The following is a 24,574-nucleotide window of genomic DNA, read 5'->3' on the forward strand; positions in this document are numbered from 1 at the left end:
CCAGTCTGCTGATGGGAGCTTTAACACATGACACCCGTGTTAAAACAGCTGCACTGGCCACCCATCTGTTACCGAGCCAGGTTCAAGGTCCCTGTATTAATTTACAAAGGCCTGAACAACTTAGGTCCTGAGCATCTCAGGAACTACCTGAACCCTTATATCCCAGTTCAGTCACAGAGATCATCTGCAGGAGTGTTGTTGGTCATTCCCCAAGTAGGTGAGGCTCATTTGACAACAGCAAGGAATCAAGCCTTTAGTGTCATCAGTCCAGTCCTGTGGAACACACTGCCACTAGATTCAGCAGGCACCTTCTGTGCCAACTATTAAACGTCTGCCGAGAGCTTTTCTGTTCCACCAAGCCTATGAAGGCAATTAAGAATACAGCCTTCCTCAATGGTTAATTGATGTCTGTTTTTAACTTTGTTGCTGTAAACTCCTTTGATATGTTTCTAATGATACAGCAGTATACAAATATTAAGAGAGGTGACAAGGCATTGCTGGTGACAAGGGAATGCAGTCAGGGAGGAATGGTGGGCTTTTTTTCAGGGGCAACTCACAGGAACTCAGTTCTGGCACCTCTCTGCTGAGTGCCATTGAAGAAGAAGAGGAGGAGGAGGAGTTTGGATTTGATATCCCATTTTATCACTACCCTAAGGAGTCTCAAAGCGGCTAACATTCTCCTTTCCCTTCCTCCCCCACAACAAACACTATGTGAGGTGAGTGAGGCTGAGAGACTTCAGAGAAGTGTGACTAGCCCAAGGTCACCCAGCAGCTGCATGTGGAGGAGCGGAGACGCAAACCCGGTTCACCAGATTACGAGTCCACTGCTCTTAACCACTACATCACCCTGGCTTGCCATTCTAAGAGAATAAGGGAAGTGTTCGTGGTGAGTTCTAGTACCTCTTTTTCTAGAAATGTAGCGCTGACTCCAGGTGCCACCAGTTCTAGAGAGCAAGCCTGACAATGCACACTTTACTTGGGTAACAGAATGGATTTCCACTGGTTGAATACCAGCCTCAAATGATGCACGTTTTCTAAGAGCGTCAGAGCACATTGCTACTGAAAACCTACTTGGAGCAGGGAGGCAAAGGAGTGTATCTGCTGTTGAAAAGATGACAGAAGTCACTTTTTTATAAGGCATTTCCATTTTATTATAAAATTATAAGGCAGGATTCAGCTCCACCATCTGTAAGAAACTGTGTGTGGTTCAACAGGCCTCAATTAAGAGACTTAACTTTCACGGTCAAACAAAGCGTACATTTGCTGTATTAAAAAAAACCCCAAAAACTTTTCAGACAAATTTTATTTTCCACAGCTTTAGGGCAGCAGCTTCCTGCCAAGTCACAAACCAGCATCACTTTCACCAGATCACAGCCCAGGAAGCATAGCCAGCTTTGCAGCAAAGGAAGGAGGAGCGATCAGTTAAGACCAACTTGTGCACTTTGTTACCGAGACAAACATAAGCAAGTTGAATGGGTGGGGAAATTCCCATCTCCAACCACACACTCTTCCTGTATCTAGCTCTGCTTTCCAGAGTTAACTGCTAGACACAAATAGTTCCCTGTTAAATCTAATAATGCACTTAATTTACCCATGTGTGTAGACCAATGTATTTTCCTCATTTAATGAGCTGCCTCTTTCCTGCCTCCCCATCTATTCCAAATTTATTCCTTTACTGATAGCTCTTCCTTATGAATGATTAAAATTCATCCCCTTGATCTTTTTTAAATCATTCCTCAAAACTGCAACCACATAAGAACTTCACCAAAGTTTGAGGGTGGGAGCAGGAAGAATTGTGCATACAAAGTAGTATCATTCTCGGATACTGGCTTTCCTGCAACATTAACCCCATATAAACACCATCCCCACAGCTTGTCAGCCTACCTAGAGCTTGGAGAGTGAAGTTAGGATCAGAAAAATTGGCAAAGGCTTTTCCTACAAAGGGAAAAGAAATTTGTAAGATCAAAGGGAAAATGGCTCACATAGGGTTTCCACTGCTAGCTGTGAAAATTTGAAATAACGGAATGCTCAGGCTTTACTCCACATCTGTAGTCTGTTGGTGTGCTGTTTTGGTACAGCTCCATTGCTGAGGCAAGTAAACAAGATTAGCTCTTCTCCCCCTAGGCACAGGTGTGTGAGTTATAAAAATCTTCCAGTCCTTGAGTAAATAAAGCAGCAGCCAATTAAAGTTGTTCTTTGGTTTAATTGCTCCCAAGCAGAACTTATCCCCCCTTTCGCTGTCCGTACTGGCTAAGCTGGCAGCAAAAGTTATAGAGGCATATGCAGACAGCACATCTGTCCAGCAGCAGGTGCTACGCAGGAGCAAGGGATGAGGGTCCCGTCACTTTGCAGGCCCACAATTCAGGTACAAACGGTCCAGTTCAGAAGCCAGATCTTTGGAAAGAATGGGGCATCATAGTGCATATCAAACATGGTGCATGCACTTTTTTTTTCTGGAAAGACTGGTGCCTCAGAAAGCTATGCTGCCATGAAGATTAAAGCATTCAGGGAGGGGAGAGAGAGTGAGCCTTGCTGCCACAAGGAAGGATGTAGCCTGCCTTTTTCCACAATGGACATGTCTACCCGCAGGCAAGCAAAGACCAGCAGCAATACACTGTCTACAGCCCCACTCAACCACTACATACACATTTTACGCCCAACACTTTTCCCACAAACCCCTTTCTGTAACTGCGCAAGTCTCAAGAAGTTTAAGGCAAGTTTGTATTATTCAGCCCCCACCCCGCAACCCTTCATCTCTGCGAGGCACTTAAAATACCTGGAGTTTGGTCTAGAAAGGCCACTGGGTCCACTTGAGAGTTAAGACACTGCTGAGCGAAAGAACAAGCAGAAGAAAAAGTACCATTGTTGTTTAAGGCTTTCGAACCACAGGGGAGAGAAAGGCAGAGAATGTGTGTAAACAGAGCTGCTGCTCCCTGGATATTTCCAAACCCATGTCTGAGAGTTACTGATGAGAGGCTCCACCGTTAACAGTAAGAAGATAGGCTCTCCTTAAGACGGGGATATTGTTCTGTCTCCTCCAGGCAACTGCTTGTATTTAAAAAAAAGTCCATGTTCAGGGGAATTGACAAACCAGAGGCTGCCGTCTGGGCGATGTATGAAGCGGCACTCGAGAGCTGATTTCAGGGTAAAAGGGCAGGGGCCCTTACCTGCAGGAATCTCCCCTGCCATTGGCAAAGTCCTCTCTTCCAAATTGAGCCAGCACTCCAGCAGATGGCTAATGGGCTTGCCTTCTCAAAACAGGCAACTGAGATGCCATGGTTTGGCATCCATAAGGCAAAACAAGCATTTAAAAAAATTAAAAGCCAACTAGCACGCAGTCTTCAGCCTCCTGAAGTAAGCTGATGAGAAATTTGTCCATTCCAGTTTCATAGCAGAGTCGCCAGAGACCCAACAAAATAATCTCAAAACTGTCTACTCACACTAATATCATGATTTATCAGCGCACAAGGGCCTTGGGGGCGTTCAGAGACACATCAGAATGAGGTGACTGGTTTTACCGCTCCCCAAAATGAAACTGCTCTGGCCAAGGTCCATTCCAAAGGGTATGGGCCCTCCTTTCCTACACAGAACAGAAGACATAACTAATTCTACAAGTAAACCCAGGGCTCTGCAAAGACCACTGCGCTTGCTCACAGGAAGGAGGCGGTAAACATAAAATTATGAAAAGCAAGGAAGTAGCCCCAAAGACACTCATGTGCCAAGAAACTGGACTGAAATGTCTCCTTCACAGTTGCAAATCCGCTCCCAGTCCCACCGTGCATGAACGGGAGGGACGTTCCTCGCCATGGCCACCAGGAAGCCACGCATTTGCTTGGATTATGCATCCAAGGCAGCATTTAGCCTGACCTGCAAGGCTAGCGAACAAACCGAAGAGGTCCTTGTGTTTTGTTTCACCAAAAAAATGTAAAAACGCTTTGAAAAGAGGAACAAGTCCCAGAAATGAAAACGCTGATGTCCCTGTAAATGGCCTCTTTAGAGAAAAGAGGAGAGAACTGAGAGCAGCGAGTTATCTCTTCCTCTTTAGACCACCTTGTTTTATTCACTCCAGAGGGGAAGAGCCTCAACGGCTGGGGGAAAGCCACGCCTTTTGTTGATGCCCTGTCGCAAGCAAACAGAGAGGGGGAGGAACGGTGCATCACTTTCGAGATCTGCTGAGGATTTCCAGCTCTCCAGGCACTGCGGTATAATGTACAGTATCATACGTGTGTAGGGAGGAGGAGCCCAGCCTATCACAGCTCTTGAGTCTTTTTGCAGTTCCTCCATCCCTTGCCTCACCAGTCGCCTGTAAGGGGGCGCCTTAGGAATGGATGGGAAGAAGGGGCTGGATAGCTGGGACCCATCAGCTCTCCATCACAGTGGGGTGAGTCTTCTAAGACGATATTCCGCCCTGCTTCAGACAAAGCCCTTAAGACCTGAAGACATGGACAGCTCTGATCACATACTGCCGGCAGATGGGGCACTCGTTCATGCGCTTCCCACACTTGGTGCAGGTGACCATGTGGCCACACTCCAGGAGGACGCAGTCAATGATGGAGTCCATGCAGATCTTGCAGAGGTTGTCCTCCGAGCCAGGGAGAGTGGCATTGCCAGATGGAGCTGGAACGGCAAAGGGGGGACTTGATTGTAAGAAAAAGAAAGCCTCAAAGCAGTTTACAAACAGGAAAAAAGCAAAACTATCAAAAAGTTATTTAAAATGTTCAGAAAAATAATTAAAATCAACAATAAGCTAAACACAGATTAAGACTCTCGTCGAACATTCTACGTGTCTGGATATATAGTTGTTTAAACTGCTTTTAATATGCTGTACAGTCGTACCTAGGATTCCGAACACACTGGAACTCGGGACGTTTTGGCTCCCTAATGCCGTGAACCCGGAAGTGAGTGTTCCTGTTTGCGAATGTTCTATTGGAACCCGAACCTTTGACAAGGCTTCTGCGGCTTCTGATTGGCTACAGGAGCTTCCTGCAGCCAATCAGAAGCCGCGATTTGGTTTTCGAACGTTTTGGAAGTCGAATGGACTTCTGAAACAAATTCCGTTCAACTTCCAAGGTACAGCTGTGCTAGTGTTTTAACATTAATGTTGGTTTTTGTTTGTTGTAACCCGCTCTGGGAGCTTAGGGTGAAGGGAGGGTTGGTTGGTTGGTTGGTTGGTTGGTTGGTTGGTTGGTAAGTAAGTAAATAAATAAATGACTTGCCTAAACAAGAATGTTTTTAGCAAGCATCAAAAAAGAAGTACAGTGAAGGTGCTTTCCTGGTGTCAATAAGGCAGGGAGTTCCACAGAGTGGGTTCTGCCACACTAAAAGATCAAGTTCTTACAAATGTGGAATGAGTGTTCTGTGGCACCTGTAACAGTTTGGATCAGTCAAATGGGCACATATGAGGCAAGGTGATCTTCCAGGTAAACTGGTCCCAAGTTGTTAAGGGCTTTATATACTAATAGTAACACCTTGAACTTAGCCGGACAGCAAATCAGCAACTTGTGGAGATTCCTGAGCAGAGGTGTTCTCTGCTGATTGGGGTCTCACTCCTGTCAGCAATCATGCTACAGCTTCCAGATCTGGAACAAGGGAAGCCCCACATGGAGCACACTGGGGAGACGGGGCCCACGTCTGAGCAAGAGCCGCTTTCCAAAACTTCCCAGCATCAACTCTGGGCTTTGCCATTTTAAGATTCTTAACCTATCATCAAGGTGTATACACATTCATATATGATTGCTTGCTGTCCATAAATGAGAGAGACAAAGTCCCACCCCCCTGCACAAAATAAATGCCTATCCTTCCCATTGAGCAACTTTTGAAAGGAGAAACAAGGGCTGCTTACCAGCTTGATCATCCGTATCAGAAACTGAAAACAGAAAAAGGAGAAGTTTGATGAAATCCTATTGCAACAGTGCTCAATATAAATGAACAAGATGTGTTGTACCCTTGCACTGCCTCCTGGGAAGGATGGAGTGGGGACTGGAAAAATTACTTGGGAGAAAAAGGAACAAAGCTCTGGGAATGGGAGATCCTGTGGTGGGCCAGAGGCTCCTACTACACTTTTTATGCCAGTTTCATGAGACCCTGTGGCTGCATCAGGCCAATGGCTCATCTAGTCCAGAATCCTGTTCTCACCATGGCCAACCAGAAGCTTGTTAGGGGACCCAAGTGTAAGAGCCCCTTCCCTTCCTTTCCTTTGGTTTCCAGCAACTGGTATTCAGAAACATTGCTGCCTCCAGCTGTGGAGGCAGAGCAGAACCCTCATGGCCGGTGGCCATCGATAGCTTTCTCTTTCACGAATTTGTCTAATCTTTGAAAACCATCCAACTTGGCTCTTCCTAAGGGTGTGAGTTCCATAGATTAACCATGTGCTGCATGAAGAGGGACTTTCCCTTATCCTAAATCTCCCCACATTCAACTTCATGGGATGTGAAGTGCGTGGAGAGGGAGGAAAAACCTTTATCCACTTTCTCCATGCTGCGCAGCATTTCACAAACTTGTGGGATGCCGCCTCTTACTCAACTTTTCTCTAAACTAAAAAAGCCTCTCATTCCCACAGATATACAAAGATATGTGCAGATGAAATATATATACCATGGGTATGCAAACTAAGGCCGGGGGGGGGCCGGATCCAGCCCAATCTCCTTCTAAATCCGGCCCGAAGACAGTCCGAGAATCAGCGTGTTTTTACATGAGTAGAATGTGTGCTGTTATTTTAAATGCATCTCTGGGTTATTTGTGGGGCATTCCCCCCCCCAAACTATATATATATAGTCGGGGCCCCCACAAGGTCTGAGGGACAGTGGACGGCCCCGATGAAAAGGTTTGCGGACCCTTGATATATATCGTACTTTTCCGTGTATAAGACTAGGATTTTTTTACTAAAAATAATGTTAAAAGGGGGGGTAGTCTTATACACGGGGGCAATCTCCCCCGTTTTCTTATTTTTGAGTCCCCAAAAATAGGGGGCCTCTTATACATGAGGGCGTGTTATACACTGAAAAATACGGTGTGTGTGTGTGTGTGTATTTTCTGCCTCCCCCCCCCCAATGAATCCTTACCCAGCTGCTGAAGGTCCTTCTCTTTGTACAGGCGGGTCACTCTCTCCATCAGCTCCCATTTCTCACAACAGCCCTTGTAGTTGACAAAGTTCCGAGCGAGGATCTCCTTCAGCTGCCTTACGGAGAGGGCATCAATGTCTCTCACACTTGTCAGGTCAGAGAGAGATGCCCTCCGCCCCGGAACTAGGTTATCCTCAGAGTCGGTGGACTGAAATACAAAGCGGTTTGCGGGTAAGGCTGCGAGGCTTCAGCCTGGCTCTGCTGCAGCAAAAAAAAAGAAGGGGGGGTCCTCTCTATCTGCTAGCCAGCCAAAATCAGCTGTCTCTCCAACACATGAAGTTTAGGCATGAAGGCACAGACTTTACATGATGGGTCTTCACGTGCAGTCACTGCTCTGCTATGTGGAAATCACACACATAAATGTTTCACCAAGCACATGAGGGTGTAATGATATCTGGGCACCCGGTGCTAGAAACCAGATTTATTTGCCTGCAACGCCTTTCTAACCTGGACCCATGAACTGGGGGCAATATTTATCAGGGTGCATCTGGGTGAAGTTAGTGGCACGAATGTGTTTAGCTTTAATAAAAACACACGGGTGGTAGAAACCGAAAGACTTCTCAAACCGACTGCCTTCCAGATATTTTGGACTGTAAGTCCCATCAGCCCCAGCTAGCATGGTCAATGCTCAGGGATGGTGGGAGGCACAGGGCACCAGGCTGGGGTAGGCTGGGCTATGGCAAGAAGAGATGGAAACCAGAGGGCAGGGAGAGAGAGGGGCTACAACAGCAAGCTTCAGTATCTCTCCTCCTTGATACTAAGGAAGGACTGATCAGTGTACTTCCTCTAAGTTTAACTCCATCCCATCCCATCTCTTCATTAATTTGTTATTATTTAAAAGGGGGGAAAAACCCATATTCAAATTCAATGCATTTCTAAATAATACTTTTATCCTAATGCATTTGCATGCTTTGCAGTACGTTTTTCTGAGCCAAGAACTGGAATTACAAAATTCGGAGAAGTGCAAAACCAAAAGGGCTATCATATTTCTGATCTGTCTATTTGCTTGGGAGTTGCAAACTAGGTCAGTTTGTTTAAAAATGTGGACTGAACAAATTCCTATCCTGACATCTTACACATAACACAAAATCCCCTAATATTCTATCATGTGATTGGCTGTGGCTCACTTTTGGAACCAATACTGGCGAAGACGTAGGGCATAAATAATATACCACACAGACAGAGATATACACATCTCTCATACAAACAGATCTACTGTGTGTTTTGGAAAGTCGTTTGCCTGTTTGCTGGGCATTCAGACACCTTTTATGCTATCAGCATCCAATTTTGCATGATGGTTCCTGAGACTGAGGAGCAGGTTTTCGTCTATGTTTGGATACAACTGGATGCTTTTTAGAACCTAGAGGGCAGACTGAACCTTTCAGAACCGCACAGATTTTAGCCACCAATTTCAAAACCGCACTGGTTTTTTTGCCTTCCTTGAATGTGTGTGGCACGCACCCCTTGGCATTTCGGAACCAGAGGAACGTGAAACGGGTTTCAAGCTCCATACAATCAGCTGGTGGGTAGCAGAGGATGGAGACCAGTCCACCAGCGAGGGGACATCACACTGTGAAATTCAAGCTGTGGGGCTGCAGAAGAGGTAAGTGGACGAAGATTCCATAGGGACACACGTAAATGATTTTACGGGTAAAAGTGGGGCTTGAACCTACCTTGAAATCCAACCGCTGCACCACCAAGGATCCCCATAATCTTTTTCGGTATCCAGAGCACTCATTGCAACCCCTGGCCCACCCCCACACGGCCTCCTTGTTCTGGCTGCATCATCAGCCCTCGCCTACCTGTGTCTCCTCCTCGGTCAGTGCTTCCACTGCATTCTCGACTTCCGCCATGTCGCCCTGGCTCGGTAAGACATGCCCATTTGCCTAGGAGGAAAACAGATGCTGCTGAAAGACTGAACCTCCTAGAAAACCCACCGTGGAGAGACAGAAGAGTCTAGAAAAGATGCTGGGCCATCTCTGGAGGACCCTGAACCCACCCAAAGCTGATTTACAGCTGCTGGCCTGACGCAAGGTGGGATGGAGTGCAGAGGGAGGGACAAAGAGGAAGAAAAATTCTTGGTTCAATGTGAAGAGTTTCTGGACTAGGGAGGAGGTTACGGTTTTGGTGGGAGCATTGCTTGGTTTATTATTTGCATATGGTGGTTATTATTAGTAGTAGTAGTAGTAGAAGTACTAGTGGTGGTGGTAGTGGTGGTATTAATACTACTACTACTACTACTACTACTACTACTACTACTACTATCAATGCACTTGCTATTGTTTAAAGAGATGCTATGTTGTTTTTCCATAAGTTGTATATTATTATATGAAATGATAATGTGTTATATGATTCCCTCCCCTCTTTTCCCTGTTATTGCATATGTGCATCTACTTTTCCTTTAACATCAGTCACTTAGAGACTTTGGGTAATAGTAAGTTTAAATATATAAGCAATCAATTAATAATAAACAAAAACTCTCCTTCGTCCTTTTGAACTCTAGAAGGATGCACAAGGAATCACAAGAGGAAGAAGCTAAATGCAGACCTGTTTGTAATCTGGCTCTCACAACTCTAGGACTTAATGGCCAAACTGACAACTCCTGTCCAAGTGAGTCAAACAGGCAAGAAAATCACCACTTTTCCATCAGCCTGGCATAATTTTATTCCATATGCAGCATCAATGGAACATGGTTATAGGTTTCTGAGAATGGAATGATACCATTGTATAAAAATTGAAATCAGTAGATTTCAGTCACTGGGTAGCTCAGTCGACCAGAGCATGGTGCTGACAACACCAAGGTTGTAGGTTTGACAGCTGCATATTCCTGCATTGCACTCTATGATTCTGTGACTTGAAATGCAATTAAATAGGCATGTGGTGCTTCTGTGCGGTGCTGATATGTAAGAACAAAAAAATCACCTGCGCATGAATCACTCTTTACAATATATATATATTGCAAATAAAGAAAAACAAAAATAATGGGGTGGGGGGAACCAAGAGGAAACTTGGGCGATCCCGAACACACCCAAGCTGGATGATGAAATTGCTCCCAGCTGGGAAACGACGTCTGCTGGGCCCCTTTACCTTAATGTTGACTAAGCCCCGTTAAGACCGCCTAGGCTTGAGTAGGGAAACCCTAGGGTGGTGTCCCCAAGGCCCGGGTCAGTCATGATTGAGCTGCAGAGAGCACCAGGAGCCCATGCCGGGAAGGCCTGGCTCTGCCCTGCTGCCTTCCATTGTGACGCGGGGCTGACATCATGGAGAATGCAAGGCAGCCTGGCTCTTTGTGACACAGCACTGCAGGGCCAAGGGCACTCCAATCTCTGCAGGGCGACTGGGTGCTCCCCAACCCATGTCTTGTGGAGGGGTGGGTGGTCCAAAAGGGCTCTATGGTCTCCTCCGGCTAGCCTGTGGGCTAAAGGGTTGAGCCATGGCAGCATGCAGCAGAAGGGTGAGAGGCTGCCAGAGAGCTGCATGAGGTTGGTAAAGATCAGTGGTCACCCAAGGGCTTAGTGGTGCTCTTAAGAGCCCTCCCCTGCCTGCCCATGCTCAATGACCCCTCGGTGATGAGGGCCATTTCCTTTTCCTCCCTTGAAAAAGACACAGAGCTGTAAGAGGAAGCGGGGAAGAGTGCCACTCTTTCCCACTTCCTCTTCCAGCTCTATGGGTTTTCCAAGGCTCAGGTTACTTCTACCGGAGTTCATTTTTATCTGGAACACTTCAAAAAGTAAAGGTGGGTGGGTGAACAACCTATCTCTTTATTAATGCATGTGGGAGGGAGAAGAGGCAGAAGGGAAGGCACCCACAGCATTCAACTCAAAACCAGGGAAGGGGCTTTGTTGGTAGCGGCACCCCCCAAGTTACACAATGCTCTCATCAGAAAGGCTCACTTAGCACCTACATCAGGATTTTCTCAGGACCTATATCTTGGAAAGGGCCACAGTGCAGTGCAAGAGCATCTGCTTTGCATGCAGGAGGTGCTGGGTTCAAATTCAGGCATCTGCAGGTAGAGCAAGGTCTGTCTGAAGCCCCAAAGAGCCACTTCCAGACATTTGTAGCCACTTCTAAGCTAGACGGAACAAAAAGGCAGCTTCCTATGTTCTTATATTCTTTCAGGTCTTTTCTGGAGTTTTCGCATTTTTATAGCGCTGACGATGCTTTGTAATGCTTTCAGGCTGGTTTTACACCAACCTCAGAGGCGGATTTAGAGTAGCGCAAATGCTTCCACCACACTGGGCACCGAGCCTTGGGGTCACTGCAGGGTGTTGCAACTATGACATAGTTGTGAATTGGGCAGAACAGAAGGCAAGAGGTGCCAAATCTTGGCCTCACACAGGGCACCACTGAAATTGGAAAGACCAAAATCCAGCCCTGCCCACCTTAGCACTGGGGCACACATAAGACATGGTAGGTTGGGCAATATAGAAATGCCAAGACTGATAAAGTCTACATATGAAGCTATGAACCCTTGAAAAGCAAGCCAAGAACCTTACGAAGCCGCCCAAGAGTGAGGGCAAATGACCACACAGGTGTTTCGACAGGAGATTAACACTTGGCCGGGCAGTACCTGTGGCTGCTCCTCAGTCTGCAAGGCAGGGTCCGTCGCAGCCCACTCAGGAGGGCAGTCCGGTGAGGTAGGTGCAGGGGCCTCTTGCTCCTGGACAGGGGAGACGATTGTCACCGGAGGAACCCGGGCAGTCCTGTCTCCCTGGGGACCCACAGTGGGTTGTTGGCCGATGATCAGACAGACCAGCTCGTCCTTCTCGCGGCACATTTCGGTGGAGATCTCCCGCAGCTCCAGGTAGTCCCGCAGGTCTTTCACCTTCATTTTGATCAGCTCCTCCCGCTGGAAGGCTGTGGCCCGGAACCGCTCGCAGAGGTGGCAGAGACAGGGGCCGCTCTCCGGCTGGTGTGAGCAGGCCAGGCAGAAGGTCTTTTTGCAGTCCAGGCAAGTGTGCTGTCCGGAAAAGGGAAGAGAGGAATGTCAGGCGGAGGCAGCCAGGGAGGAAGACACAGGCCAATACTTCCCAAGGTGGTCAGTGGTGCCCCCGGGGGGGGGGTTAAATGACTATTGGACGGGTATCACTGGACCAAGTTCATCAGTTCTGTTGAATTAATTAAACTAAACAGTTTTAATTGCATTTTTAATAAACTGTTTTGAATGTTATCATGCTCTTATCTTAGAGAATTGTGGAAACAACAGAATAATGCTTTTTATAGGGTAAGGGGGCATTGGAGATGTGTTTGTTGAACTGGGGTGGGCCAGTGGCTTAAAAATACTTGGCAGCCTCTGAGATAAGACAGACCTCTGTATTTTGGGCTGGCCCTCAAAAAAGGAAACAAGAGCTTCTGGGCACTGCAGGATTCTGGATAACAAGTCACTGTTAAATCAAGCTGAGCCAACTGTTCATATGATTGTTTTGTACTGGTTTGGTTTTCAAGGAATTTCATGTCTTTGTTGTACCTGTGTATATTTTACGATAGTTTTATACACATAAGGAAATTGATGGCTTGTTAACCAAGAAAATTAGAAGTTGCTGATGGATTTAAATAAAAATGAGTTGGTAGCCCAGCCAAGGTAGGGAAAAGAATGGTGTTTTGCTATCCCAGATTCAAGACTGCTTAGGATTCGGAATTCAAGGAAAGAATCTTCACTCACAGCATAAAAATCTCAACATAAGCCATTGTTGTAACGGTACTTAATGCCTGCTTCTGCTTAGGATCAATACAACGGATAGAGAAAACCCTTTGCCAATGATCAAGTACCAAAATGATCAAGGAGTTGGAGCAACTCTCCTATGAGGAATGACTGAAACGTTTGGGACTTTTTAGTTTAGAGAAAAAGAGAGTGTGACATGATAGTCAAGTTTATAAAATTATGCATGGTACGGAGAAAGTGGGTAGAGAAAAGTTTTCCTCCCTCTCTCATAACACTAGAACTGTTGGACATCCCACAAGGCTGAATACTAGAAGATTCGGGACTCGTAACAGAAATTCCTTCTTCACACAACTATGGAACTCCCTCCCACAGGAGGCAGTGATGGCCACCAACTTGAGTGGTTTTAAAAGAGGATTAGACACATTCATGGAGGAGAGGGCTATCAGTAACTACTAGCCACGACGGCTATTGCTCAGCCTCCACAGCTGGAAGCAGCAGTTGCTGGAAAGCAAAGGAGGGGAGAGGGCTGCTCTTGTGCTGGGGTCCTGCTTGAGGGTTTCCCACAGGCTTCTGGTTGGCCCCTGCAAGAGCAGCATGCTAGACTATATGGGCCACTGGCCTGATCCAGGAGTCTGTACTTAAATGCTCACCTTACACATATGTGATGGTATGTCTGATTCAGTATAAGGCACTGCCCAAAATTTTTAGCCGTTGTGTTTTTTTTAATCACATTTTTACAGTGGAGAGGGTGTGGAGAGAAATTACAGATGCCCCTCGTGTCATGCAAGTAATTCAGTATAAACTGCTGAGATGCTCAGTGAGCATCCTGCTCTCCATGATCATATGATGCTCCCTCCATTTACTGACAGCAGCAAAATGAATGCTTACATGCATGATGCAGAATGCTGCTCCCTTGCCCTGAGTCTGAATGGAGTCTTGTTCTGCGGTGACCTTTGGCTGTAAACAAACCAACCTGGCTGACTTAAAAAGTGTTCAGTAGAAGCAAAACTGGAATGGTGAGGATCTTGGGACACTCAGCCACCACAGCAGTTCCAGAGAGCTTCCAAGCAGGCTCTCATTCCTTAGGAGAAAGCCAGCAGACCCTTGTGGTGTGCTGGGGTAGCATTTGTGGTGGCTGGCGTTTTGGCCTTGGGTTCAAATCCCAGCCCAGCGGTGAAATTCACTTGATCGACCTCCTCAAGATTTCCCACATCCCAGAAGCCCTGTCTGTCCCAAGTCAGCTCTGCGTCTAGTACCCCAACCCAGGAAGAGTTTACATGTAGGGGAGGGCCCGTAGCTCATGAGAGGACCAGGACAGTCACCGCCTCTCAGCCTGGTATACCTCACAGGGTTGCTGGGATGAAATGAGGAGGGTGGAACCATGTATATTTTCCTATGACATCACAGACTCAGACGGATCTACCTCGCAGGGTTATTCAGAAAGTAAAAACTGGGGCGGGAGTGGGGGCAACTGGGTATTCTGCTCTTCTCTCCTAGGACTAAGCAGAGGATTTAAATTAAACTAAATGCCATTAAAAAGAAGAAACAGTAAGATATAAGAAAAGAGGTCCTATATTGGAAGGTGTGGCCAGTGTGTTTATAAAAGTTCAAGCAATTAACTTTCAGGGAAATAAGTCCAGAGTCAAAGGTCGGGCAATATTATTTATTGTGGCCCAAGAAAAATATCACAAAAGCATGGCAAGGTCTTTGGGGAGCAAGGGGGGCATTGCTATGGCGGCAGTTAGGCAAACCAAGGGTTAACCCTGGTGAGCTGTTGGAAACCAACTCAGGATGGTTGAGAAGCTCTCTGTGTAAAGGAGTTGTGCGTGTGTACACAAGCACATAAGTGCACACACATTCCATACAAAGGCTCCACATCCGCCTCCCTTTCCCTTGCCATTTTTCCATCCAAGAACGTGCAGGAGGTCAGATGCTTTCCGAGACTCTGAAAGGCTGGCCTCCTGCCACCCAAACGGAAGACTTCCCAGGAGAAGAAAACCCCTCCTCATTTAAATGGACTTCTCCGAGTGAGAAAATGCCTTTCCTCCTCCGTACCCGCCCCCAGGGTGACTCAAGCGTGCCAGAACTTAAGCCTGAAATACAAGGAAAAACCAGACTGTGCAGAGAAACATACGCTTCCACCGCAGGCATTTCTGTGCGACACAAATGTGCACGTTTGGAACAAAATGTGCAAGTTTGGAACAAGTTGGGGGACAGGAGAGAATAAGGGGGCTCTTGAACCGGCTGTTTTAAAACAGCCTCCCCTAACCTGGTATGCAAATGGCTATAGCCAGCCCTGGGCTGACCCTGAATCAGCCCCACAGTGACTTCGAAGAAAATTATGCCTATGAGAGCCACCTGTTGGGATCCTTCTAGAACCCTAGTTTTCTAGACTAGCCAGCTGGTGACTTTCACTGAAGTCCACTGGCAGGCCCCTGCTGCTGCTCTCCAGTATTCAGAGGTACAGTGCCCTTAAACGTGGAGGCTCCACTTTCCTAGTGGGGCTAAACCTCTTTCCTGAATTTGTCCAATCCCTCCTGCACACAACCTTTTAAAAAGCCGTCTCAGCAGGCAGGAGTCACCACCTCAGCTTGTCACAGTAAGCTGTTGCTGTTGTTGTTATTTGAATTTATATACAGCCCTATACCTGCAGGGGTTAGGGCAGTTCACAGGATAAAATCAGAATACAAAACCATAAAATACATATAAAAATAAAAACGACAACCTAATAACCCAAGATTCACAAGTTAAGCTCTGTTGGAAGTAGATGTGTGCGCTCTCTCACTCTAAGTGTCCATTCAACTTCTCATCAATATTATTATTATTAATAAAAATAATTACTTTCCCTTCATCCCAAGGTCCCAGATTGGGTTACAACCATGTAAAATATGCAATACAAAACATTTTTTAAAAAAACTTAGAATTACAAAAAATGCAATCAATCTCAAGAAATTATATATACAGGCAACTCCCCATATGCAAGGGGGTTGTGTTCCAGCTCACTGCGCACCTAAGCCTACTCTGCCCTCTAAGCGCAGCATTGTGAGCCGACGTGGTCGCTCGTCCTCATCACAAATAATATTTATATACTGCTTAATATGCAAAACCCCGACACAATTCCCATGAAACACAGTAAGAGAACTAGAGCAGGTTCCCACCATGGGCTCCCAATGTGGAGCATGACACCCCACTCACCTTAAGGGAGGCGTTGCTGAAACGGGCCCCACAGCCTTTGCAGCCCTGCTCAGGGCCGGTGGGCGAAGGGAAGGAGCTGTAGCCGGCGTTGGCGTAGGCTTGCGCGCGGGTCCCCTGCTGCGGGCGGTGTTGGATGTCCTCGGGCTGCCCGTTCAGGCAAAACCAGTTGCAGCATGTCGCCCACATGATAAATGGTTAGAACTGGAGAGGGGGTGGGTGGGAAACGAAAGCCAAGATCAGTCAACTGAGTTAAGAAAGACGGTTTCTTCAAACAAAAAAAGCCTGGGGAGTAGGAAGGAAGGCACCACAATGCACATTTCAGAGGGCAGCCAATCCTTTTTTGCTTTGCAGGGAGATAAGAATGCCCTTGCTCTCACAAAAGCAGGAGAGGTGAGCCCATTTCTGGATGGGACCAGTTCAGATTGCAAAGGCGGAGGAAGGCTTACGAGACAGAATGTTACTTCATTGCACAGACAGATGGAAACACATGTGCAGAGCATGCCGGGAAAACCCCTTGCCTCCAACATGCTAATTTTCTACATGCGAGGAATCTTGATTTGTTTTTTGTCAGGATTTATCCAAAGAGAAACAGCAGCATCTCCCAGCTGACATCTGTTCTGCAACAGCAGAACACTTTTGAAAGTGTTCCTTCTATGGAAGCAACAGCTGGACAGTGCTCTTGCACTTAGGTTCTGCTTGTGGGTTTCCCCTGGGAATCTGGTTGGCTGCTGTGTGAACAAGATGCTGGCCTAGATAGACCATTGGCCTGATTCTTCTTATCTTCTTAAGTACAGTGGTACCTCTGGTGACAAGCTTAATTCATTCCAGAGGTCCGTTCTTAACCTGAGGTACCACTTTAGCTAATGGGGTCTCCCACTGCTGCCGCTGCCGCCACCACGCAATTTCTGTTCTCATCCTGAGGTATAGTTCTTAACCCGAGGTACTACTTCTGAGTTAGCGGAGTCTGTAACCCAAGGTGTTTGTAACCCAAGATACCACCGTACTCCAATGTCATAGCTGAATATACTAAAGAGCTTTTGACGTGGATGTTAGCTGCAGTTGGATTTAAATAACCCTTGAAAAATCTACATTTGCCTTTGCAGTTTAAGAACTCATGGGACTTTGGCTGTTGCATAAAAAAAGTCACACTGCACTGCATGTTCCAAGGGGATATAATAATAATAATAATAATAATAATAATAATAATAATAATAATAATAATAATAATACCACCCTATATAAAACCAGAAAATACATAGTCAAAATAAAAACAACAACAACCAAAGAGCCGCCGCCGCCCCCCAACACATTTTAAAAGGGCATAGGATATCAATCAAATCAACCAAAAGCCTGGTTAAAGAAGAACGTTATTGCCTGGCGCTTAAAGGTGTATAATGAAGGCGCCAGGCGAACCTCCCTGGGGAGAGCATTCCACAGACGGGGAGCCACTGCAGAAAAGGAATGGAGGATGCTATTATGTCATCTGGTGGGATTTTATTTCCTATGACTTAGATGTTCCACATTCACCAGCCACACAGCTCAGTTAATATGGATGCCTCAATTCGTATTTGTGTGTCCCCATTTATTGCTCTTATGATTTATTGCTTGCTTGCTTTGTATATGGTATGACGTAATTCCCTGACACTGCACTTTTGGATTGCTAGTAAAGCTAACAAAATCAGAAGAAGAAAAAGTGCTCCAACTGGTCGTTCGGGGACTGATTTGGCAAAGTCCCTCTTTCATTCGGGCTCAGGAAAAGCAAGGAAACTCCCGCCAGCCACAGAGAAGCCTGCCCGCCGCCCTCAGACACTGCCATTCCTTCAGCAACAATTCCAATAGGAAGCATCATCAAGCGCTTGGGAAGCTGCCCAAAACCGTTTGCTAATCACGGATAAGCTGGAAAGACACGATGACAGGTCTGGCAGGCGCCGGTTACTTCCGAACTGATGGCTGAGCCAAAGTTAACAGAGCTCAGTAAATCCCACTAGGAGGACTCAAAGAAGTGGGAAGCGTCAGCAGCTATACTACTCACACAATTGGTGGGCAGATGTTCAGAACTGCAAAACTGGTCAGTGTCAGGGGTGCTCACAATCAACACTAGGATGTTCCAGGGTGAAGAGCAAGCTTGTTTTCTGCTGCTCCAGAGGTTAGGAACCAAACTCATAGCTTCAAATGACAAGGAAGGAGATTCTGACTAAACATTAGGAAGAACTTTCTGATGGTTATAGCTGTTTGACAGTGGAACTGACTCCCTTGGAAGGTGGTAGGCTCTCATACACTGGAGTTTTTTGAACAGAGTTTGGGTGGCCATCTGTCAGGGATTCTTTAACCACGACTCCTGCATTGCAGGGAGTTAGACAGAATGCCCCTTAGGGTCCCTTCCAACTCTACAATTCTATTATTCTAAGCTGCTATAAAGGCCTTTGCCAAACTATGCCAACCTATGCGCCTTCCAGATGTTTGGGGGGTACATCTCCGGTCACCTCCATCCATCACAGCCATGATCCCAGCAGATTCAGCATCACTGAGTGATGCTGACTGGGGACAATGGGAACTGTATCCCCAAAATATCTGGAGGGCACCTAGGCTGTGCAGAAGCTGGTGTAAACAAAGCGTTTAATGACAATACATATAATTAAAGGGCTGTCCCAAAATTCTTAAATTGCCACCGGAGAGATGAAAAAGAAAAAAGACACCCAGAATGAGGGAGAGAATTTCTCTGGGGAATAATCTGTTGCTTTTTCGGCAGGAAAAGGGATGTTTTTTAAGATTTACTCTGATTACACTGTGTTGTATTTGCATTGCTTATGAGCTGCCTTGGGGTGTCTTCTGTGCCTCAAAGGTGGCATACAAACATTAACATTAAAATTAAAACCTAGCAACCTCTCTCTCTGTGTGTGTGTGTGTTTTGTCTCACTCGCTGGATCATCACCTTGTCAGGGTGAGTAGGCTTGCACGTTCCTATGACCCTTGTGGCCATGACCCTTGTGACCGAAGCCATCGGGAGTCTCGTACTCCCAGCAGATGATCCAAGGCGGTAAGGTCAAAGGGGAGGAGCTAACCATGAATGATCCAAAAAGTCCTCAACGGCAGAACAGGAAGAAGATAACAAGTGGCATGTTACAATGGCTGTGAAGGCGGGTGAAGGCTGCAGCAGATAAGAATCTACCAGTCATTGTGATACCCATGCCATCAAAATAAGAGCCTTACTGCAAAGATTCTGCATTGGTCAGTATGCACTGATCTACACGCATAAAACAAATTCACACACAGGCCTCTTCCAAAATCTCTTCCCAAACCCAAAAGTCCCATGGCGATCAGCAAATAGTAACAGGGGCAGGAACGTGAAATATGGAAGCCCCTAGTCATGAACCCCTGGAAAGGGGGAGGAGCTAGAAAAGGTGCCCTAAACATACTCTGCCTCCCTTTTCCCCTAATTCAGGCATAGGCAAACTCAGCCCTCCAGATGTTTTGGGACTACAACTCCCATCACCCCTAGCTAACAGGACCAGCGGTCAGGGATGATGGGAACTGTCCCAAAACAGCTGGAGGGCAGAGTTGGCCTATGGCTGCCCTAACTGAATTACCGCACCCACTGGGGTCACTATCCAGCAGTCGTAAAATACAATTGAACTTTGGGACGTGGAACATATGGACTTTGTTGGATAACACTGATAATGAGCGTCCCAAACACACAACTGCCATCATTGCAAGAGAGCTGTGACGTTTTAAGATTGACACTGCAGCGCTTCAAGAAACTCAAAGAACAGGAGAGGAACAACTGAAGGAAGAAAAAGGAGGCTACACGTTCTACTGGAAAAGTTGTTGTTTTTTTAACAAGAACATTGAATACATGGGAGTAGGCTTCACTATCAAAAACGATCTTGCGAAGCTCTTGTTAGAAGTCCCTACCAACATTAATGAGCGACTTTCAACCCTTCACATAAAACTCACCAAAAACCAACAGGCTACTATTCTAAGCGCTTATGCATCACCACTGGATGACTGACACTTTCCAACGTTACACCATTGAGTTGGATTTGTGGTGCTGCAGAGGGGTTGTTTTGTGCTTGTTGGTGCAGCACAATGTCATGGACTTTGAAGATGCTCAACTCAGGACGAAAGGGAGAAATGAAGACGAAAGCATGTTTGGTAACCCCTCACAGTGATCAACTTCTGCCCGGAAACCTATGTTCCCACTGTGAAAGGATGTGTAGATCCAGAATTGGCCTCCACAGTCACTTACAGACTCACTACTTAGACCATGTTCATGAAAGACAATCTTACTCTGCTACGAGTGATCGCCAAAGAAGTAGTGTGTGTGTTTTGTACCTTGTACCAAGTTTGTTTTCTGCCAGCAGACAGCCACACTCTCCCAACCAAATATTCATTTCCTGAAACTTGGAAAAATCCTGGCAGGGTTATTTAGAGAAACTCTTCTTTCAAAGTTAGGGGTTTTTGCTTTTTTTTAAAGGGATAATGTTCCACAGTGGTCCAGTTCTCAAAGCATTGAGTCAGTAGTGAAAGTTACAGCAAGGAAATAGTTTTTTCTTTTCTTTTTTTGTCGGGGAAGACCAAATATACAAAAGGTCAGATGACTCACCCAGCACAGCACAGGAAGCTAAGAATTTGGGCGAGAAATGGTAACAAGACCCAGAGTCCAAGGCTTAAGGAGTTCAGAAATAAACCTATCCAAGAGCCTGGACCAGCCTTCTCCAATCTAGCACAACTCCCATCAGATGGACAGACGATGCTGAGAACCCAGGCCAAGCTGGCTGGGGTTGATGGGAGTTGTAGTCCAAAACACCTGGAGAGCACCTGGTTGGGAAAGGTTGGCCTAGACTACTCCGCTGAGGTCTCCCTCCCCAGTTCTCTGAGAACAGCCTTTTGTTCCCCTGCTCAGCCCGCATGACCTACTACCCTTTAAATGCATAAAGCAATTTTTCCTGGGCAGCTTTTGCACCATTGGAAGTGCTGTTGAGGCAAGGTCAGGAAGAAAAAGTGCAAATAAACGAATAGAACCCATGTTGCTGCTAGTGCGATAGGAATTTTGAGGTCTTAGATATATGTTAAATGTTCATAAGTGTACCAATCAAGCACATACATAGATCAGCACAGGAATACCAACCTGGAACCATTTTGATTCCTAAACTGAGTAAATGTTTTCTCTACAAGGTCAAAGTGGGAAACCTCCCCATTGTCTCTTTCATCACAATTCCTGTCTTAAGGGCACATTTAAGATATGAATAGGGTGTGAGCCCGTGACCTGGCCCTGGAACTAAGTATTTATCACTACAAAAGAATGGCCAGGCTCCCCAGACAATCCAATCAAGTAACCTGCCAGACAGGAGATAAACAACGACAGGAGAAAAACAACATTCAAATTTCTGTTTTAAGACCGCCTTTTCTGTGATGTAGGTATGATGTATCTGGGGGGTGGTCTTAGGTTACACCCCTTCTGTGATGTATGTATGATGTTTCTGTGGGTGGTCTTGATCTACAGGGTGGCAATTTCAAAAGTCTTTATAAGGCCTTGCGTGACATTTTCTGGGTTCCTCCTCCTCTCCTGCGGGTTGAGGGGAGCACCCTGTTGCAACAGTTCAATAAAGATCAAGCTTACTAGCTGCTTTGCTTCTCGATATTCTCTGGTTGGCCTCTGTTATCTTCTCCTACCAACAGGGAACCTATGTAAGGACTCTATATGGGCAAATTTTTATTTACAACACTAGTTAGCATTCACCAGCAGAATTATATCACCAGCAAAGAGATAAACATTGTTTGGAATTGCTGCTTCCTCATCTACTGCGTCTGCCTGGACCCAAGATTGCTATGCTTTCCTCACACTGTTCATGAGCATTTGTTGTATCCACGTGGAGTTTGATCATAAGCAGGTTTTCCGCACTGGAATTAGAGTGACTCAGCATCGCAGGGACAGTGTGAGTTACAAATTAACAAGGAAAAGGTATCTCTTAACCAGGTCAGAGGAAGCCCGACAAATTGCTGTAAGACACCTCCTTAATTCTCACACACACACCCCACAGGAAAGCCCCTTTCAACACATCCTCCAAATAAAACGAAACTTCTATTTTTTTTAGAATATGAATCACTCTGCCGCTTAAAAATATTCCCATCCGGCACAGTCCTTTTGCAGGCTGGTCGCTACAAGGACTTGTTATATACACAAAAGCAGACTCACACCTGGGATGCCTTGGGAATTCTGTTTGCAGTTCCGGTCACCTCACCTCAAAAAGGTTATTGTAGAGTTGGGAAAGGTTCGTAAAAGAGCCAGGATCAGGCAAGCTCATGGTGCAGAGGGCTATCAAAGGCTACTAGCCACAATGGCTATGCTCTGCCTCCACAGTTGGAGGCAGCAATGCTTCTGTTGCTGGAAGCCACAGGAGGGGAGTCTGCTCTTGTGTTCAAATCCTCATTTGCTTGGCCACTGTGAGAGCAAGATGCTGGGCTAGATGGGCCACTGGCCTGATCCAGCAAGCTCTCCTTAAACATTCTAAGAAGCCCAAAGCTCAGTGCAGCTCTGAAATCAGAGCTTGAACACAAAGCGGTTTTGAAAGTTCACCGTCTTAATTCAAAATAGTGCCCAGTCGTATCCAAACACAGAGGAAAACCTGCTCCTTAATGTCAGGCGCCACTGACAATGTCAGGGTTACGATATCTTAAGCAGTGTCCAAAGGCACAGTGAACCAACAACTCTGTGAGGTAGAACAGCACTAGCCACATATTTTGTGCCATGGAAATCCTGCATCCCTTTCCACACAGGTGGTGGGAAGGCAGAGAGGGGAAGAGGGGAGGAATGGGGTGTCCGTTGCTACTGAGCAACCCCAAAGGGTCAGTGCTGGAGTGGGGTGGCACCGTCCCCATTACTGATCTGGGCCTTGCTGTCATCTTAAGTTTAGCACCTGAGAATGCTCTATAAATAGGGTATCAAACATCAGCCTAGATGGAGGTGGGTTAGTGAGCTGGTTGTAGATAAAGCTTAAGGCTGTCCGGAATTTTTTTGCAACTAATTGCTGGTTGGGGGTTAGTTGCATTATCTGTGTGGTTGGTGGGAATGCTGGAGAGCGAGGTTTGTATGCGGAAGACTGTTGAGGATGCATTCGTGAGAGGTTTCCCACAGGCATCTGGCTGGCCACTGTGAGAACAGGGTACTGGACTGGGTGGGCCATTGGCCTGATGCAGCAAGCTCTTAAGTTCTTCGGCAAGCGCAAGCAAGCCAGAGGAGGAGATTGCAAGTTAAATGGAGCACAACTCAGCACAGATCAACTCTGTAGAACACCATGCTTACTGTTCCCATAAATGCAGATCTGCTTATTATCCGCATACATAAATGCCTGCATCTGCTCCTTGTATGCTTTCTTCCACCAAAGCAGACTCTTTATGAGAATTCTTTGCCAACCAGAACATATTGTCCTGAGACAAAGGTCCCGGTTTACGCAAGTGGGCATGAAACAACCCAGGAGAACAGGACGGACGGCCATAAAAGGGAGCATTCGGGGTGGGGGAGAATATTATGCTTCACTGCTTATTTTATACAAATGGTTGAGACTCAGGTCTGCTAATTCCCACACACCAACCTCTTCCCAATGAAAAGAGGTGTTCATTCAGGCTAAACCATATATAATAGATATAGATAGATAGATAGATAGATAGATAGATAGATAGATAGATAGATAGATGATAGAATACTTCCTATAAGAAAATCTAAGTGAAGAGCAAACATACATAAAAATTAAGGAAAACCATGAAACGTTTCCAAAGCATAATAAAAAATTATAAACTAAGATTAAAAAGCACAACAATCCTTTGTTGTAGATTTTATGAGCTGCAACCTGTGCACTTGCTTATTTAAAAAATAATTTTAAAGAACATGCAGCTTGCAATGCTAAAGGCCAAGCTAGACGCAGAAGCAGAACTAGCCTGTCAAAACTAGGGAGCCCCCAACTGCCTATGAAGGCAGGGGCAGCAGGGAGGAGAATGCTGAACCCTTGTCTCCCATGCAGATTTCTCCCCAGCAATTTTTTTATTTTCCCCTGGCGGGCAGCTGCTAACAGCAGTATAGTAGGAGTAGCACATAAGAACCTAAAAAGAGCCTCCTGGATCAGGCCAATGGCCCATCTAGTCCAGCAACCTGTTCTCAGAGAGACCAACCAGATGGCCCAATGGGAAACACACAAGCAGGATCCAAGCACAAGAGCCCTCTCTTGTTGAATCCAGCAACTGGGATTCAGAAGCACTGCTGCCTCCAACTGTGGAAGCGGAGCCCTTTGGAATTTCAGACTCCAAAGCAGGGGGTCAGCATACTTTTTCAGCAGGGGGCCGGTCCACTGTCCCTCACACCTTGTGGGGGGCCAGACTATATTTTGAAGGGAAAAATGAACGAATTCCTATGCCCCACAAATAACCCAGAGATGCATTTTAAATAAAAGGGCACATTCTACTCATGTAAAAACACACTGATTCCCGGACTGTATGCGGGCTGGATTTAGAAGGTGACTGGGCCGGATCCGGCCACCGGGCCTTAGTTTGCCTACCCATGGGCCAAAGCATCCTCAAGCGTTGCCCATGCTTGCTGGAGCTG

General features: G+C 46.3%; 1 protein-coding gene across 3 annotated transcripts in view; it reads right to left on the reverse strand.

Annotated features, from left to right (window-relative positions):
• Positions 1 to 1,126: 1,126 nt before the first annotated feature.
• The window catches only part of RFFL (ring finger and FYVE like domain containing E3 ubiquitin protein ligase), a 34,824-nt gene continuing 11,376 nt past the window's right edge, over positions 1,127 to 24,574 (reverse strand). For all 3 annotated transcript variants that reach the window (XM_083479387.1, XM_083479388.1, XM_083479389.1), the window contains 6 exons: positions 15,979 to 16,179; positions 11,692 to 12,081; positions 8,924 to 9,007; positions 7,062 to 7,269; positions 5,843 to 5,866; positions 1,127 to 4,617 (listed from right to left, as the gene is read on the reverse strand). In XM_083479387.1, coding sequence (XP_083335513.1) covers positions 4,427 to 4,617; positions 5,843 to 5,866; positions 7,062 to 7,269; positions 8,924 to 9,007; positions 11,692 to 12,081; positions 15,979 to 16,164 — 1,083 coding nt within the window. In that variant the 5' untranslated portion in view covers positions 16,165 to 16,179 and the 3' untranslated portion in view covers positions 1,127 to 4,426. The remainder of the gene's footprint in view (positions 4,618 to 5,842; positions 5,867 to 7,061; positions 7,270 to 8,923; positions 9,008 to 11,691; positions 12,082 to 15,978; positions 16,180 to 24,574) is intronic.

The sequence above is a fragment of the Podarcis liolepis genome, assembly GCF_965112155.1.
Source record: "Podarcis liolepis genome assembly, chromosome: 16".
Taxonomy (NCBI): Eukaryota; Metazoa; Chordata; class Lepidosauria; order Squamata; family Lacertidae; genus Podarcis; species Podarcis liolepis.